The sequence below is a fragment of the Eschscholzia californica genome, unplaced genomic scaffold (assembly GCF_041429995.1).
Source record: "Eschscholzia californica isolate CP2 unplaced genomic scaffold, dmEscCali1.0.p SCAF_4, whole genome shotgun sequence".
Classification (NCBI taxonomy): domain Eukaryota; kingdom Viridiplantae; phylum Streptophyta; class Magnoliopsida; order Ranunculales; family Papaveraceae; genus Eschscholzia; species Eschscholzia californica.
The window spans coordinates 17612479-17632499 of NW_028238461.1; the positions used below are offsets into that span (position 1 = coordinate 17612479).

At 34.7% G+C, this 20021-nt stretch overlaps 2 protein-coding genes across 2 annotated transcripts; one reads left to right on the top strand and one right to left on the bottom strand.

The window, feature by feature from the left end:
- Window positions 1-380: 380 nt before the first annotated feature.
- LOC147543324 (uncharacterized) lies at window positions 381-2574 on the top strand. Its single transcript, XM_086673095.1, has 3 exons — window positions 381-1024; window positions 1209-2147; window positions 2218-2574. Exons 1-3 carry the CDS (start codon window positions 872-874, stop codon window positions 2536-2538), a joined length of 1413 nt encoding a protein of 470 aa, XP_086529221.1. The 5' UTR covers window positions 381-871; the 3' UTR covers window positions 2539-2574.
- A 3589-nt stretch (window positions 2575-6163) lies between these two features.
- Window positions 6164-7336, bottom strand: LOC147543325 (F-box protein CPR1-like). Its single transcript, XM_086635411.1, has one exon. It carries the CDS (start codon window positions 7334-7336, stop codon window positions 6164-6166), a length of 1173 nt encoding a protein of 390 aa, XP_086491537.1.
- Between the last annotated feature and the right edge of the window lie 12685 nt (window positions 7337-20021).

Below are 20021 nucleotides of genomic sequence, written 5' to 3' on the forward strand. Positions count from 1 at the left end.
GAAAAAGCCGAGGATAACGAGAACTTCAACCTAAAGCACATCCACACATATGACCGAAAACGATTGATCACATATGGTACCCTCACTGATGCAAAAAGTGAGACAATACTTATGGTAAAGATTTATGTAGTTAGTTGACTTCTTCTGGTACAATTATCTAACTTAATATCTCACCTAACACTATGTCAACTTTTCACCAAAATTTCAAGAAACACTAAATTTCTAATCTTCTTACCTCACATTCAATATTCTTTTTATGCTCATATTAATAGACCTAATGGCTAATAAATTAAACTTATGGGCCATAATTATCAAATTTCAATAAGTAACTCTTTTTTAGAACCAAACTTGGCAATGATCTTGATATATAGCCTTCAAATGGTGACACAGCCTCAGGACATAAAATGATATCAACGTACAGGATATTCTGGGATCTGAAACACAAAGCTAGAGAGAGTTGACCCTCAAATCTTGGCCTTTGATTTCATTTTATGCGCCGAGTCTGTTTTGGCTTTCGGTTGCCCAATCATTTTTCATTGTGTAAAGTTGTCTAGTTTTAAAATATACAAATTCGTCACATCCATCTAATTTCTAAACCAAAAATTTTACTATTGATCAACCTGTTGTGCCTTAACTTGTACATTTGGCATTTATAAGAATTCATCAACATTTACAATCTTTTTAGTCCTAAGTGTGGGAATGGCATCTTAACAAAAAAAAAGTGTGGGAATGGCTTTTCCTTGACACTATAAATGTAATTTGGCCGGATATTAACCACTATATTAACGAGACAAAAGACTTAATCGGTTATACTTAAAAATCTTGTGTTCTTTGGAAAACTCCGAACTAAAACTATCTTAGTTTAGAAACAATGGCATCTTTTGTGATAGAAGAGTTTGTGGGTAATGGAGTTCTAAACACACTTGTTCCAAAGCTAGTTGAAGAGGGTTGGGACGATATACCGACGTTGAAATTGATGAACTCTGAAGATATGAATGCATTAAACTTCACTACCCAACAAAAGGTTGATTCTTCTTTCTTCTGTTTTCTTTTTCGTATTTATTAGTTCGTTTTTTATTATCGTTGTTAATGGGATTTCAATTATAATACTTTTCGCATTTGTTGTTCATTCTCTTAGTTCGGGATTCAAGCATTTAAGTACCTTTTGTTTAATGAACATCTTATCTTGTTTCTTGATTTTATAATAGGAAGCACTTGAACTTAGATCATACCTACACGATCGAGCTCTACTACAATACGGAGATAAGCTAGAGGAATCAAGAAAATCTTTACCCGAAATTCTTAGCATGAGTAGTTTATCTCTTTCTTCTGAATTTGGCATGAAAAAAGGTCATATTGCTCGTTTCACCGATACAACTGGTCCTTGTGTTGTTTCGATTCCTCAGTCCCTTCCCTCAAGAAGGATAAACACTTCACGTTCTTTAAGTGAAAACAATCGTGAAAGCGAACTCTCGTCCGATTCCAAGAAACCAGAAAGCTTAGCGAGATCTTCAAGTAGAAAAAGCATGAGTTTATCTCTTTCTTCTGATTTTGGCATGAAAAAAGGTCATATTAATGATCGTTTCACCGATACAACTAGTCCTTCTGTTGTTTCGATTCCTCAGTCCTTTCCTTCAGGAAGGATAAACACTTCACGTTCTTTAAGTGAAAACAATCATGAAAGCGAACTCTTGTTGGATTCCAAGAAAACAGAAAGCTTATCAAGAAGTAGAAAAAGCATGACTTATAACCAAATTCCCGAAAAATCGTTCTCTAATAATGATACAAAAGAGAGAGATGTCTATAACGGACTCGTTGCTTCAGAACCTGTATGGAAATTATTTTGTTGTCTAAAACCTCATAACGACGATAATATTCTTGCTTCATACTCAGATATAGAGAATATTTCAGTTCAGAAGCTAACTCCAGAGTATAAGATTGGGATGGAACACTTGGTAAAAACTATGACACCTCCAATGAAAGCTTCCGAGTTATGGCGTGATAAACCCGCCATTCTTCTCTGTATACGAAGACCCGGCTGCATTATGTGTAGAGCTGAAGCTCATCAACTATATGCAAGAAAACCGATCTTCGACACATTGGGTATTCAACTAATTGCAGTTCTTCATGACCAACTAGAATCTGAGGTAAATTCTTAGAACTTTCTTGTTTATTTCAATCAGTTTCTTGTTTCTAACTTGTTATATACGATTTTAGGTAAGAGATTTTTGGCCTCGGTACTGGGGAGGTATTGTAGTTCTTGATCGAGAACTGAATTTCTTTAAAGCTTTAGGAGGGGGGAAACTTCTGAAGGAAAAGTTCATAAAAGGGTTTGTTTTTAATCCGCGAGCTATTGCTAACTATAAGCGAGCAAAAGCGATGGGGATAGATCAAAACTTTAAAGGCGAAGGCGAAACAAAGGGTGGGATGTTTATAGTTGGGAGTGGAAAGAGTGGGATTGCTTATCAGTTTATTGAAAAGAATTTCGGGGATTGGGCTCCGATTAATGAAGTCATTGAGATATGCAGTCAGTTATAGGTGCTTTTGGTTTGGTTTCTTATATTCAGTATACTTGTATATTGTATATAAGGAATAATGAAAATTTGGTGTTATACTTACCTAGTTCTTGATTGCACTTTTAATCTCCTAACAATTTTAGTGGAAAACTTCTTAGGGGGCAATTATCTCTAGTCTGTTTATTCATTGATATTGAACATACGGTTAGGACCCATGAAATCAGATACCAAAGACCTAAATCATAACAATGATGAATGAAAAACATATTTTACTCAGGTGATGACATTATCTTACTCTCAAGTTGTGGAGGCACTTGCTTAATAACGGTTTGGTATAAATCATAACAATGATGAATGAAAAACGTATTTTATAAAAACCGTCGGTACTGTCTTTTTAATAACGGTTTGGTATAAATCCGTCGGATTATTTTATGACGGAATTACAGGAAAAAAAAGAAGGGGGAGGAGGTGTTGGTGTCAAGGTATTGACGACAGTTTTAGAAACCGTCACCTATCACTATTACTAACGGCATGGGAAAATAAAATTCCGTCGTTGGTGGGAAAACATTTCCCGCATAAATTTCTCCAAACCCGCGAAAACTTTCCCTTTTTTTTTTTTTTTTTTTTTTTTTTTTTGTTGAGGACGCGAAAACTTTCCCTAACCCACGATTTCCCAAAAATTCCCAAATCAAGTTTACTTCCAAAATTTCCCAAAACCATTCTTCACTTTCTCTCTCCACGTCCTTCCCGAACCCACGATTTTTCCATCTCTCCTCTTCTCCGTCTCAATCTCTCGATCTCTCCTTCTCTTCTCCATCTCAATCTCTCGATCTCTCCTTCTCTTCTCCATCTCAATCTCTCGATCTATCCTTCTCCCTCTCTCATTCTTCATCTCTATCTAAGAAGTTGTTGTTCATCTCCACATCTCGAGCATCGAAGAAGCTATTTTGTTCGTCTTCACATCTCCATTGAAGTAGCTACTGTCTATCTTCATCTGGATTTCAGATCCGTTCTCTACTTTGAACTATTATTGAATTATGATTTTAGTTATTTGATTTCTATCTCCATTGATCCTATTGTTTGATTTGAGTTATGATTAAGAAACCCTTGAGATTATATTCTTTATGTTCACAAGCCTAGGTCAGTCAAAAAGATTAAGAAACCCTATTAACCTATTCTCTTCCTCCTCCCTACAAAACAACAAAACCCCACAAAATTGTTTTTTTTTCTACATCTCCTTTGATAAGAAAGCTGGTTCTTTTGCTGCCCTTATTTGTTTATTTTGTTGCTTTAGTAGCAGTTTTGCTGCCCTTATCTGTTGTGTTTTATTGTGAACTTTGTGGGTTTGTAAGAATCAAGTCAATGATGGAGAGGTCGGCCCTAATTCTCAGATACTAATTAAGCTTCCCTTGGTTCAAGTAGGACTAGTCTTACATCTATAAATTGTGATCATGCTAGTTTTGTTTCCTTTTATATCTATCTAATCTTATATTGCTAAGTATTTCAAATTGGTTTTCTTTTATGCTTAAGGCTAATAAGATTATGTAGAGCTCTGATTTGAATCTCTTCACCTCTCTAACTCTGATTTCACTTTTGAATTTAGTTGTTATACATGAATGATGAATTTGAAATGTAGTCTATTATAATTATTTGTGTTGGTGAATTTGAAATATCCTGTTATTCCCTTACAATCAATCAAATAACTATTTGTTGGGTTAATTTCTTTTCTGTGAGGGGCAGCGTTGTTGTTCTCTGAGCTGCTTCTGCACCAAGAAGCTCGGTTTCATCCTTCACAGACTGCTACCGGGTTTTCTCAACTTTCCTTTTGGTCTTCGTTTTGATTTCCAACCTTGTTGTTTGTCCATGTCTAGACTAGAAATTTTTTTATTGCCACAGATTGGTATTGAAGATTTGAAGTTGATTTTTTCTCTTTCATTTCAACAATTGTTTCAGTGGTATTTTGTAATTGAGGATGTTTCTGTATAGCAGAGTGTAAAAGCATTTAGTGCTGTAACCTACTAGGTCATCAAATGCTAATGCGCCATAGAGTTCTAGTATAGTTTCGCTACAAGAACGAAGTTGTTCATACTTGTGTAAACTGTATAGTAGATTGGCACTAAGTGGAGAGGACCTAGACATTATATGTTTGGTTGCTAAATAGTGGATACCCTTTCTCTCATGTAAGACTATTCTCACACGCCCTCTCACGTGTGCGATATTTCAGCCTAGCCTAACACGTGTTTATTCTTTCTTTTGTGACGTGGAGCACGTGTAGCTTTAAACCATTCACGTGTGGGCCTAGCTCTATTATCATGTTAAGTATTTGATCATCCAACTCAAAACCAATTGGCAGTAAGTAGAGGGGACCTAGACATTGTATGTTTGGTTGCTAGATACCCTTTCTCTCATGCGAGACTATTCCCACAATGAACATACATAAAACTAAAACAAAGAAACAAGATAACTATTCTGATTAATGTACTAATTTTGTGGACAATAGTATTTGTGCTTCAAAAGAGGGTTTACAAAGAAATTGATCTAGCTTTCAGGCAAATCTTACGGGTAGCGCTAGAACAAAGAAAAACGACTCCTGCAATTAAGTGGGAAGAAGTAAGTTTTCCAAAGAATGAAGGTGGTATGGTATGTTTTCCAAAGAATGAAGGTGGTATGGGCATCCGTGATACCGAGAATGTCAAAGTTATCATCATCCAAAATGTCGCCGTTTTTCATATTATTACATTACAAATTAACATCAAATTCACAAAATCCTAAATTGCTTTGAGTATTTTGAGCATTACTTCTCCCTTTTCATAGTGACCTCCATGGACGTTTTGAGCCACTTGATAAATCAACATTTGACAAATTTTATTTTAGAGTACCATACAATTGTTCTTAGTGAAGATTTAATTCTATTAACAATTGAAGAACATATTGCTCAACATTATATGAGATCGAGATTTTAAGATTGCCATAAACGTTAAGAGGTATCCTGTACTTTTATTGTACGATCCATACAGGAAGCTAAAATGAATGAGTTTGGAATTTCACAATCAACAAAAACTCGAGTCGATATTGGTGTTTTTCTTTTGTGTATAGTAAAAGACAGACAAATAACTCAATATTGGTGGTTAGTCAAGTATGAGTAAATGTGGGGGGTCTGGACTTCAACTGAAATTTCAGATTGAGACCAAACAAGACAAGTCAGAAACTGTTTACATTGTTTCTCTATGACAAACATTACTTATACACAATCTTTTTTTTCTTCAAGGCCCTTGTTAAATTGCTAATGTTGTCACACAATTTGGTAACAGATCATAGACAATTCGTTTATCCTCTAGTCAAGAACAAGGCTTGGTAGGGAGATCCCGTTTAGTAGGCTGGCACGAAATCATCGAATAAGTAGTGTTTGTTAGCAATTTACTTGTGTATTATGGACTGGGACTTGGTATGGTCTCCTAGTCTCCGTTTAGTTATACACTAATACACCCAACTAGTAGATTACAAACATTGAAGAAACGAAAAAAAATTATCATGCCATAGCAACACGTAAATAACAATACTGAGTCCAAAAGAAGTTTGCTTAATGAAGTTTCTATTAGAAAGATTTACAAAGAAATAAAAAGTTCAGACAAATACTTCACGGAGGATTAAGAGAACCTTAATGGAGTTTCTCCTAATTCTTGCTTCAAATAAGTTTTAGAATTAAGAGAAACTATACTACTGACACAATACATTACTTCGAAAACATCTCCAACTTTTCCAACATCTCCAACATCATTTAGTTTAGGAATTGTAGTTCCTTTCTGCTTGTCATATAAAACTATGTTATTCGCATCTATCTGTAATAGTATGTAACCATTTTTGAAAGAGTTTATCGGCGTCATGAAGGAGTCCATATCAATGTTGCATTTGAGAATGGTGAATAGTTTAGTCCAAGACTCACTCACCCCGTACTCCTTCATTACCCATACATCAGTACGATCATTGCAATTATCATCAAATATACAAAGACTTTCGCTCAAAACACCAATGCTTATCGATGGTGCTAAGTTATTGGAATTCAATGTTTTTGGTATCGACACTTCCTTGAATCTTTCGTCAGCCCCATCAAAAGAAAGTATAGCATTATAGGAAGCTCTATCCGGTCCTTCAATAACCGGAGTTGTCATCCAATGAAGAGCTCCGTTAACGAGCGCACTATCCATGAGACTACTGATTTTGTGAGGAATCTGTTCGTTAATGACTTTCCACGAATCAGAGCCTAAAGTGTAGAGTTCGACACGAGTAAAAGTAGAACCATGGTTATCCCACATTATGACGATGAAAATCTTATAAACATTGAGCTTGAAATCATAACCCAAACCGTAGTCATCTACGAAATGCTGAAAAGATTCCGGTATGGGGAGTGATGGTGGTGGTATCAGTGTACACTCATCAGTAGATGGGTTCCAAAGGTAAATTTGCTGGTAACCATCCTCAGGATAATGAGCAAAGCAAATCAAACCATTAGAAGAAGCCAAAGGGATAAAAGTATCGGATCGAAGAGAGATGAATGGGTAGTCGATAATGTGAAGAGGTTTTTGAGATGCCAATGAATCAGAATCGATAGAGTATAATCTCTTATTTTTAAAGTCATTGAGAATAAGACTGAATATGTCTTGTTGAAGAGCATGATTACGGTGAAGTTTAATGAAAAAAGGATCAGAGAAAAGAGAACACCACGTTTTGGATACTGACTTGAATCGAAAGATAGATTTGGCTGGTACCCTTGATAGTATATCATTGGAGATGATTTCGTCAGGGAGGGTCTTCTTCGCCATTAAACATGATTCTTGTCTTTTCATCTTCTTCATCATCATAGAGATAGGGAGAGGTTAGGCAGTACAAATATACGAGTAGTATATCATTAGTATATATATATATATATATATATATATATATATATATATATATACAAGGTAACTCTCTTTAGCCCTAATAGAAATTTCCGTGTTTCAACAAAAAAAAATAGAAACTTCCGTTTACTCTTTTTAGCCCTAATAGAAATTTCCGTAACTAACTAACTAACTAAGTAGTTCCCTTCAACAAAAAAAGGCTAATTTAGGGTTGGAAAGGTTCATTGTTGTCCTTTATAGTTGGTAAATATACTACTATATATTAATAAAACTAGAGAGAGAAAATTCTATTTGGTTCCTACAAGAAGATAAGAAAACAAGGGAGAGAAAGAATGAAAAATCAAATATAGGGCTTAATTTCGTCTTATTGATTTTACGGATTTTAATATCAAAGCTGATAGAAGTACCGCGTACTTCCACCGTCTCTATGACCTTCTTGATAACGTGTCAATAAAAGAGAGAGTTTCCAAGCTCAAAGTTAGAGAGTAGAAAACGGTAGAGCCCCGTCAAACGGACCCCACACCATCATTGCTACTTCAATTTTGAATTGGAAAATGAATGGGGGACTCGGTGAAGTATACTCCCCCTCACAAGCCAAGATCATTTTGGTCTTTTCAATCTAACAAAATTGTGAAAAGACAAAAGTGACCTTGTCATTGTGAGGGGGAGTACACCCGGGAGTATGCCCAGGGAGTCCCCCTGTTATCATGGTTTTGAATTTGGTCCTTTGTGACTTAAAAGTTTGTTGAATTTTTTTCCAATTGTTCTTTCTAACAATTAAATTCAAGGTCAACACTTGGTCGCCCAACAATCCTCATGCGATCTAGGCCCAAGTTCTCAAAGCCAAATATTTTTCTAAATTACAAAAACCCTCCACTCCTAAAGCTAACCACTCTTGACCTTGGAAGTCTATGAGCAAACATTTCAGTCAAATTGATGGTCTTGTCTTTTGGGATATCAACAATGACGCTCTAGATCCCGAACCATCCACCCCCTATCACCAATCAGAGTTACTCTAACCTCAATTGGGTTGCCCAACTCATCATAATATCTGGAATATTAATTTGATTAACAATTGTTTTGATATTGACACCTGCAACGCGATTTTGAGTATTAATTTGCAGACAGATAAGGAGGACCCGTCAAAATGGACGCTAACAAAATCCGGTAACTTCTCAATTAAATCAATGTATAATTATCTTAGAACAGGTAGCAATGGACCTATGGAGGATCACAATGACTGGTTTTTCATTTGGAATCTGAACACGATACCACGTATAAAACTATTCATTTGGAAATGTTGTACGAATAGTATACCAGTAAAGGACAAAATCGGAAGGTATATTAGCAACAATTACTCTTGTATAAACTGTAATGATAATAAAACTCTAGACCATGTGATGTTACACTGCAACTACGCTATAGCGATATGGTTCAACTTTCACGTTAGATCGGAACAATTAAGCACGGTAAGTCTTTGGATTCAACAATGGAAAATCTGGATGAGGATACTACTAATTTATATGCAAAAATCTTATGGTTTATATGGAAAGCCAGGTGCAAAAATTGCTTTACTGCCAATAAACAACCCCCTCTTCAGATGATCTCTCACATCAACAACACTTCAACCACGCCACTCAAAATTGAATCTATTATAACTAACAAATGCAGGGATAAACCACAGCAAGAACAATGGAGACCTCCATCGAAACCATATCTTAAAATCAATGTAGATGCTTCCTTTATGCAACTCACAGAACCAGCAGGAATAAGATGTATTATACATGATGAAGAAGCAAATTTTATCATAACGGCAGCAGAAACAGTCCGAGGACAGAATGCAGAAGAATGCAAAAACTTGGCGATACACTTTAGCATATTATGGGCCATTCAACTGCGAATACAACATGTCCACATCGAGAGCGACAATCAAAACATAATCCAGTTCATTAATGGACAAAGTAATGGCTTACAGTTGCAGTCTAGACAAGTCATCTCACAGTCTCTTGAGCTCAAGAATCAGTTCACAGACATTATTTTTTCGCATGCTCCCAGGGAATGCAACGCCAAAGCAGACGCTCTAGCTAAATGGGGTAGAAATAATATTCAGGAAAGAATTTGGAATGTTGCACCTACTTTTATTTCTGCTTTAAATTAAGTTCTTTTTGTAAGAATTGTTGGTGGTTAATGCTAGTATATTTCATAAAAAAAAAGTGGTTCCAAGGTGTTGACATAAACTCCAGAAAGTCCTGGAGATTCCAGGTTCGAATCACCAGAGAAGGTGGAATCTTTGGTTATTTGAATTGGGATTATTAGGGTATAATAATGTAGTTGGTCTTTAAGTCATGAAGAATCAAACCAATAATTATGGAGATAAAAAATGAAACTCGAACCTTAGAAATTGTTTGTTTTTGTTTTGTACTTGAATGACAAATCAGGTAGCTCATTTGTTAGCTAAAGATGTTTTTAATTTAAACTTAAACCAACTAAGGAGATCATTAGGACTCCTAGATGTATTGTAAGTCAATTGACGATTGATATAACCAATATTTCTCTGAATTCGAGTAACATAAAAAAAAACCTCCTGCAACTTCATAACCATCCTTTTAGTGAAAAGAATGAGCAACATGCACTTAGTCTTGGAACTCTATTCGCACTTTCAAAAAAAAGAAAACTTGTTCATCAGGAAAGTGGGAAAATAAAAGTAATACAAAAATATATGACATGGCACATGCTTTGGAGTTTGGACTCTTGGCTGCCACTTCTCAAGACTGTATACCATGCGCTAGGGGTGAGAATCGGGCGGATTCAGACGGGCTCGAGCAATATATAGTCGGAATCGAGCGGATCGGGCACAAGTATGTGTAGCCCGCCCGCGTCTAGTTGTCCGACGGATCGAGCCGGACAAAAGTTACCATATCAAGGCCCGTAGCCCGTTCGAGCCCGGCTGCCCGAGCGAGCTCCAACGGTCTCGGGCCGAACGGGCTCGGGTAATTTTACTTAAAAAATGTTTAAAAAATAACAAACTAAAGCTTAAAAACAAATATCTGCTCTAAATTTACATAATTACATCATTACATAACTAAACTGAGTTCAAGAACAATATATTGCAATTTAATTCCCCTCTTCTCTATCAGATACTCGATAGTGCGGATCATCAAACCTACTAATAGTGCATCACCATCATCCTCTTCTAAACCTCCCAATTCAGCTCCTCCACAACGTCCATTCTCAAGAATAATTATTGTGCTGCATCAAGTGACCAAACAATGCTCATGAATTAAGAAAATATTAAAAAAAAAAACAAGAAAAAAATAATCCAAACACAAACCCTAAACAATCAAATCCACCCAAAATAACAAAATTAATAACTTAAATGCCTAAAAGAATCAAAATGAATGTTTATAAGCTTAAGAAAGAACCAAAACAAGAAAGATTAAGGAAGAAATGTTAATTATCTAAATCATAGGTGGTAGCTGACAAACCCTAGATTTCGTTTTTGTAAACAAGTGAGAAGAACCCTAGATTTGATTTTTAACTTTGATTTTCAACCTATAGACAAATGCAGGCTACCAATCATCTATTATATTAAAACAGCTCAGTCGGTTATCCAGAGATAAATCTAGCCGTCCATTTGGTTTGCAAGATTTAATTTTAATTAGATCCAACGGTCCACACAAAATACGATTATGTAAATAGAATAAAAAGAAAAGGGCATTAAAGTCATTTTATACCTCTATCTCTCCAACCTCCTCACGATTCTCAAACTACTCACGATTCAGAAACTCCCTAAATTAATCTCCAGAAGATCTCTCTAACCCTTCCATCTAAGTCTATCCAAAATCTTAATTTGATCTGCTTCTTTTCAATTTCTCAACATAAAACCATGGAGGTGGAAAAGGCTATAAATCTTCTTAATAGTCGGCCGAAAAGGGAAGTAGCCCAAGGAATCAAATTTCAGTCTGATTTGATCTCCATCAAAGAATTTCAGTCTCTCTCCATCAAAGAATTTCAGTTCGATCTTCTGATCATTGTAAGCATTCCTTTTTTTTTTTATTCTTCAAAGGTTTATTTCAGCTTTGGGTTTTCTGTTAAACTTTTGACTCAAAGATTCACTTTTCAATTTTGTAGTTTTAGTTTCTGCAAAAGGGAAGTAGCCCTAGGAATCGAATTCGTTCTAATTTGATCTTCATCGAAGAATTTCAGTCTCTATCCAACAAAGAATTTTAGTTTGATCTTCTGAATCTCAGGTATTCCTTTTTTGTTCTTTGATTCTTTGAAAGTTAATTTTAGATTTGGGTTTTCTGTTGAACTTTTGACTCAAAGATTCACTTTTACAATTTGTTCAATTTTCAATTTTGTAGTTTTAGTTTCTGCAAATAAGGTGTTCGATGAAATGTCGAGGAGGGGAATTTTTTTTAATGTAGTTTACGCTTTGTTTAATAGACATCGTTTCTGTGTTTATGTCTTTAGTCAACCTTCATTTAGTTCTTTCATGTTCTTTTGATTTAGTTTATTCCTCTCTTTTTCATCAATGTGTTATTTTACTATTCCTGTGTGTAGGTTAGAGGGAGGTGTTTGTAACTTTGAAAATATGCTTCGCTAAAGCTCTATGTTGTCAAAAGTGGTAAATTCATAACACCTTCCGTAAGTTGTAAATTCATAACACCTTCGGTAAGTTGTACCATATAACATACCCACAGTGGTAAATTCATAACACCTTCGGTAAGTTCTAACACCTTCGATAAGTTGTAAGAGATGCTCCAAGAGGGTGTTTGATTTTTGCACTTATTAAGTGATTTTCACTTAATAAGTGCGGGCCGGCAATTTTAGGTCGTTTGTTTTTTCACTTAATAAGTGAAAATCACTTGTAAGTGATGTCAAAGTAAGTGCAAAAAAGTAAGCTCCAAGTTGGAGCTTATTTTTTTGCACTTACTTTCTAAGTGCTAAAAAAGACATATAAGACCTAAACAAAATAAAAAATTACCACATAAATCCTTAATATTAAAACCTCGTAATCCGTTATATTTAAAGCAACACACGACTCCCCACTCCCCAGGCTTTCTTGTTTTGCTGCTCACCAATAAAGTGTAGATAGAAAAGTTGAAAATAGGTTACTAAAGTGTTATAGGTTTGAGAGAGAACGGTTTGTGTTGTGGTAGAATTCCCAAAACCACCTTTTTTTTAGTTGAAAGACCCAAAACCACCTAAACCCTAATATAATAATAATAGACAAAACCTATCTATTAATGTTAGAGAGGTTTACCTATTAAAAAGACATACCTCTTAATAACCATCTACAACCCTAAACTCTATACCTATTGACAAGCACCAAAAACCCTAAAATCTTTTTTTTTGAAAGACCTAAAACCCTAAAATCTAAAAAGTTGGTTGTGAGAAAGGAAGGAACAACCGGGTGAAGAAAGAGCTAGAGAGAGAAGAAGACACCTAATAAGGTACTCCATAAGTTTTTCTTATTATTTTATTAATTTATTGTTTGGTTGATATGTCTTGTCTCCATCATAGTTTTTTTAGATTAAATAAGTTATGCAGTTAATTACTAGTATAATATTATTTTATCTTTTTGTTATTCTTTCTTTTTTTTTGTTGAAAGGCGATACATTAATATAAAGAGTCATCTTTTTGTTATTCATTCATCATAGTTTTTTACATCATCAAAGAGAATATATAAACAAGGTCATTCATCAAAGTTATTTTACATTATTCATTAATTAATATATAAACAAGTTCAATTCATTAAAAAATATTATGGTTTTTATGTTATTCGTACATTATTTATTGAAGATGAAATATTTATATAAACAAGTTCAATTCATTATTGAAGATGAAATACTTCGGTAAAAATCATCTCAAAATCTATTAAATCTTTTTGTGTTGTTTACTTTGTATGAGAAGAATGTCGAAGCTAAATATTGTTCGTAAAGAGTCTGCCGAGAAAGAGACAAAAAGAAATATGCAAATCTGGAAATTGAATACGGCAATGGAGAAAGATTTCATCAATTTATGTTTGAAGTCGGTTGGGGTGTTTGGTTACGCTGGAAGTTCTCTAAAAAATTGGTCTAACATTATCAGTGTATTGAATAACAAATACAATCAGAACTTTGACCAAAAGACCCTTAAGAATAAGTGGTGTTCTCTGAAGAGTGGGTATATGGTTTGGAGACAACTCACACATAAGACTGGTCATGGTTACAACGCTGATCAAGGAACATTCGATTGGCCCGAGGAGATATGGAAAACTTTAATTGAGGCAAGTAACATATTTAAGATAAAGACTAGTTTATTAAGTTTAGTATAACGTAAGTAATAATTTAATTTCTTTCCTTTTGCATGTACAGAAAGATAAGAGGGTTGCAAAGTTTAGAAATCAACCTTTAAATCATTTTAAGGAGTTGGAGCAACTCTTTGAGGGTACACTCTCAACTGGAGAAACGGCTTATAGTCCCATTCTATTTGATCAAGATGTGCATGATGATACATTAAAGGATGACAATGATAAAATCACTTCTAATGAAAGTGAAACTTTTGTGGATCTTGACAAAGATGATTATTTTTCAAAAAATAATGATGCTTATGTGGAAGATATTTCTATTTCACAAAGTCCTACTCTTGAAAGGTCTCAAGGTTCAGGAAAAAGAAAAAGAGCAAGTGCGGAGTACAGTGAATTAATTGGAATAATGCGCTCTCATCTTGAAGGGTCCAAAGCCGATAGAGAAATTTTAACAAAGAAAATCGAACAAGAAATTAAAGAAGGCGTAGAAGCCAAAACTTATTCTGTTGATGAATGTCTTAAGATTATAAATGCAATGAAGGTCATACCTGATGTTCAATTAGACAAAAAAGTTTATGCTGCTGCTACAATCATACTTTGTAGAAACACTCAATTGCGAAAGGCTTTCATGATGCAAAAAGACGTAGATGATAAGGTAGTCTTTTTAGAAGAACTAGTGAAACAATCGTAGGGTTGAATTTAAGTTTAATATTTATTTAGGTTTTTGTTTTTCTTTAAGTTTTTTTTTCTGATAAGGTTCTTAATACATTTAGTGTCATAAACTAATTTTATCTTTATCACAAATTATTTTATATGACATTTAGATTTTCATTTTAATGAATGTTAGTGTTGCTTATGATTTATATTTTTTTCTTTGTAGATATATTAAATTTGGTCGACATGGTATCAAATGCGGATATAATTCTACATTTCCTTAAAGAAGATGAAATATTTATTTTTTTGCATTATTGTTACTCTTACGTTTCAAACCTAACGAAGTTCATAGCCCCAACGTTCGCAAAAGTTTATGTGTTTCTTCGCTCACTGGCAAAGCATACATACGGGAACTTTTAGATGGTCCATCAATAGTGATGTATCAATTATTAAGAATGCATAAAAATGCGTTTACTGAGTTGTCTTCTCATTTAAGAGATAAAAGGTTTCTTAGTGATAGTAAACATGTAAATGTTGAAGAAAAACTTGCCATGTTCTTAATGACAGTTGGTCATAAAGAAACCAATCGTATGATTAAACATCGTTTTCAACACTCAGGACAAACTATAAGTAAATTTTTTCATGAAGTGTTGAGGGCTATGCAAGAATTCGCGAAGGAAATGATAGTTCCACCAAATTTTGAAAAACCAATGCCACCAGTAAGAACACATAGGCTACTTAGAGAAGAGGCATTCAGAGGAGCTATCGGCGCATTAGATGGCACATTAATCCATGCAGTGATTCCTCCTGAGAAAAGAATTCCTTTTAGAGGACGAGGTGGCAAAGAGTGTTTTCAAAATGTGATGGCAGTATGTGATTTTGATATGAAGTTCTTATTTGTGGTAGCTGGATGGGAAGGTGTAGCCCATGACTCTAGGATTTTATCTGAGACTGTCCGTAACCCAGCTTTGAAATTTCCACTACCCCCTCCAGGTAAAATTTGTTCATTATTTACCATAAGATTTCATTTTGAATTTTAAAATTGATTTTATTTTGTATTTGTTGATGCAGATAAATATTATTTATGTGATCTTGCTTACACGCACACTCTATGTGATGAAAAATCGACGTTTTTTATTCCGTGGAAAAACAGTATCACTTTGACCCATTTCTTCATATGAAATTTGAACTATAGTTTTTCGGTTATTGGATAAGATAATGTGAAATTCTACGCAAATTGCAGGTCTCCGTATAATCGTAGATGGCGTGGAAATAAATTTTGTGATGCATTGACATCTTGGTATATTCATTGACCCGATATACGTGCACCACTTAGATGTAGTGGATCGCGATGGGAACCTAGTCTAGTAGTAAATTATAAACTCTATCATAATAGTAAATTGTAAACTCATAGGGAGAGTAATGTTATTAAAAAAATAGATGTAATTTTTTTTAAAGATACGTATAATTCCTTGATATTTTGTATTTGTTTTTATTTTTGTATAATTTTTTTTTAAAGATACGTATAATTCCTTGGTATTTTGTATTTGTTTTTATTTTTGTGTAATTTTTTATGGGGTGTATTATTTTTTATTTTCGATCATCAAATTTTTTCCTTTCTTTTGTAGTTTTCAATTTGGTAATTCAATAGCTTTTTTTGGCGCAATATTTTACTATTTTTTCTGTTTTATGCTAAGAGAGTAATTGGAGAAAATGAACCACCCATGATAAAATAAAAGAAGTAGTTATATTCAAAAAATAATAACCAAAATACAACGTGAAACTTTTTTCCAAAGAATGAAGGTGGTATGGGCATCCGTGATACCGAGAATGTCAAAGTTATCATCATCCAAAATGTCGCCGTTTTTCATATTATTACATTACAAATTAACATCAAATTCACAAAATCCTAAATTGCTTTGAGTATTTTGAGCATTCCTTCTCCCTTTTCATAGTGACCTCCATGAACGTTTTGAACCACTTGATAAATCAACATTTGACAAAGTTTTAATTTGAGCACCATACAATTGTTCTTAGTGAAGATTTAATTCTATTAACAATTGAAGAACATATTGCTCAACATTATATGAGATCGAAATTTTAAGATTGCCATAAACGTTAAGAGGTATCCTGTACTTTTATTCTACGACCGATACAGGAAGCTAAAATGAATAAGTTTGGAATTTCACAATCAACAAAAATTCGAGTCAATATTGGTATTTTTCTTTTGTGTATAGTAAAAGACAGACAAATATCTCAATATTGGTGGTTAGTCAAGTATGAGTAAATGTGAGGGGTTTGGACTTCAACTGAAATTTCAGATTGAGACTGTAAGAATTTCTCCAAAACCCTAATTTTATTTCAATCAAATGATTTTGAGATTACAACTTTATATTTATACTAATAGAAGGATTAATCTGTTATTATAACAGATTTAGTTCTAATAACAGAATTTAGTACTTTAACTAACAAAGTTAGTTAATAACAACTTCTTGATATTTGTAGGTTGAACGTGGCTGCCTTCAGACATCTCAATTCATCAGTTGTGACTGCCTCCAGAATATGTCGGGCTTTGACCTTTGACTGGGTATTAGACTTGACTCAAGTCAAGTTACAGTCAAACTATATAAAGTTGTAAATGTTTTTCTCTTCTCAAACCCTAGCCGTTCCCTAATACGAAAAACCCTAGAACTATCTTCGTCTTCATCCTTTACTGTTAACAGCCCCCCTCAAACCGATGGAGAAGATGAAAGATGAACCATCAGTTTGTCTCTTAAGTGAGTAAAGGTTTCAAATGATAAACCCTTAGTGAATATATCCGCAAGCTGCTCCTTTGTAGAGATGTGTTGGATAGAGATCGAACCACCAGAAACTAGATCTCGAACATAATGGAAATCGACTTCAATGTGTTTAGTGCGAGCGTGATAGATGGGATTAGAAGCAAGGTACTTGGCACTGAGATTGTCACAAAACAGGAGATAAGGTTTGGATAATGGACATCGCAGCTCGTCCATGAGGTACGAAACCCAAACTAATTCAGTAGCTGTTGTAGACAATGATTTATATTCTGCTTCAGTAGATGATTTAGCGACAGTAGCCTGTTTCTTTGAACTCCATGAGATGAGACTTGAACCTAAAAACACACAGAATTCCCCTGTAGACCTTCTCGAGTCAGGACATCCAGCCCAATCTGAATCTGAGTAGGCTGAGAGACAAGTAAGATCACCAGGAGAGAGACAAATCCCTGAACCCATGGACCCTTTCAAGTACCTTAAGATCTTTTTCACAATGACCAAATGAGTTGTAGTAGGTTTATGCATAAATTGTGCTGTGTAATTTACTGCATATGAAATGTCTGGTCTTGTCAAAGTTAGATATTGAAGTGCCCCAACCAGACTCCTATACTCAGTAGGACTTGAAAGTTCATCACCATCAATAAGAGAACCCCTTTGGCCACTAGAAAACAGGCAACTTAGATGGTTTTGAGTCCAATAAGGAAGCTTTCTGCAATAATTGTAGTGTATACTTCTTCTGAGTAAGGAGCATACTTGATGCTTCTGAATTTTGACATACTTCAATTCCTAAGAAATAGGCCAGAGAACCTAAGTCCTTCATTTTGAAAGACCCACTGAGATCACTTATGAGCATGTCTATCATAGAAATAGAACTTCCTGTAAGAATGATATCATCTACATATAGTAGAAGAACCATTATATCTTTATCCTTGTGTAAGACAAACATTGAATGATCAGTTCTGCTTTTATGAAAGCCATATTGATATAAGAATGTTGCAAATCTATTGAACCAAGCTCTTGGGGCTTGCTTAAGACCATAGAGGGCTTTGTGAAGGTGACACACATAAGACTCTTTGTCTTTTTGAACAAAAATCCAGGTGGCTGAACCATATAAACTGCCTCTTCTAGAATTACATGAAGAAAGGCATTTGACACATCTAATTGCCTGATGTGCCAAGAATTTGTGACTGCCATTGTTAGTATAATCCTTATAGTTGTTGCCTTGACAACAGGACTAAAGGTTTCTGCAAAATCAATACCTTCTTGTTGATGGAAACCCTTTGCTACTAACCTAGCTTTGTATCTCTCAATGGATCCATCACTTTTCTGTTTGAGCTTGTAGACCCATTTACAGCCTAGTACATTCATGGAATGATCATAAGGAACAAGTGACCATGTTTTATTTTGCTGTAATGCTAAGTATTCATCATTCATGGCCTGACACCATTCTTTATGCTTAGCTGCTTCTTTATAAGAAGTGGGTTCTATAGGTAATTGAAGAATGGATAGATAGGCTACATTAAGAGAGTGAGGTGATGAGTAGTGAGCCACAAAATCTGTAGGTAATTGTTTATGTTTGATAATACCATTTCTTCCTCTAGTTATGATTTGCTCAGTTTGAGGTTGAACTTGTGAGATAGCTGGTGAACTAACAGATATGTTAGGTGTCCCTATCTCAGAAGAAGACAACTCCCTTGTATCTGAATTAGCTGGTTGGCTAGGAACAGACCTAGATGAACCTAATTCAGGTGTTAAGGACTGAGTGGTGATAAGAGAGGGCAGAGGTATTGAAATAAAAGGCTCTGAACTCTGATCACAACTAGACTTGTTCTTATTGATGTTGGCATAAGGAAAATTGCCTTCATCAAAAGTGACATGTCTGGATATATACAACCTTTTGGTAATAGGATCATAGCACCTATATCCCTTGTGCTCATGGCTATAACCCAAAAAGACACATTTAACACTTTTAGGACTGAGTTTATCCTTTCTTAGTTCACCCAAATGTGGGTAGCAAGCACACCCAAAGGTCTTGAAGTTTGAATAATCAAGAACAACATGAAATAAGACTTCAAAAGGTGATAAACCTTGTAGGGTTGGTGTTGGTAGTCTGTTTATTATGTAAACTGCAGTATTGAATGCATCAAACCATAATATTTTTTGGTAAGGAACAGTGAAAAGAGAGAGTGTTACCTAGCTCAGTGATATGTCTATGTTTTCTCTCTGCTTTCCCATTCTGTTGGGGAGTATAAGGACAGGAGCTCCTGAAAATAATACCATTGGAGTCCAAAAAAGACCTGAAATCCCCTTTTTGTAATTCTGGTGCACCATCAGATTGGAAATATACAATCTTTACTTGGAGTAGATTCTCATTTGTAGATTTGAAGTGTGTAAAACACTTTACACTGTCAGACCTCACTTTCATTGGATAGATCCAACTATACTTGCTGAAATCATCTAAGAATAATATGTAATATCTAACACCATTTGGAGTAGCAATAGGAGCTGGACCCCAAATATCACAATGAACCAAGTGTAGAGGGGTATTTGTAGTGGTACTTGATGTTTCAAAAGGAAGACATTTACTCTTTCCCAATTCACATGAGTTACAAAAAGATTTATCACTAGTATTAGAAATAAGTATCTTATCTTCTTTATGTAACTGTTTTATAACCCCATGATGAGTATGACCAAGTCTTGCATGCCAAATATCAAAAGTAGAGGCAACTTGAGCCATATGAGCAACTAAAGGTTTGTTGTGAGTTAGATTCTGCTAAACCTCTATAGGATAAAGGTTATTCTTAACTGGTCCTTCTGCTAGGATCTTTTTGGACCAAATATCCTTAATACTATACCCCCAAGGCATGAA

Coding starts and splice junctions, on each gene's coding strand:
- LOC147543324 (XM_086673095.1), top strand. CDS start 872: ATGGCATCTTTTGTGATAGAAGAGTTTGTGGGTAATGGAGTTCTAAAC. Junction 1,025..1,208: donor ACTTCACTACCCAACAAAAG/GTTGATTCTTCT, acceptor ATTTTATAATAG/GAAGCACTTGAACTTAGATC. Junction 2,148..2,217: donor ATGACCAACTAGAATCTGAG/GTAAATTCTTAG, acceptor ATACGATTTTAG/GTAAGAGATTTTTGGCCTCG.
- LOC147543325 (XM_086635411.1), bottom strand. CDS start 7,336: ATGGCGAAGAAGACCCTCCCTGACGAAATCATCTCCAATGATATACTA.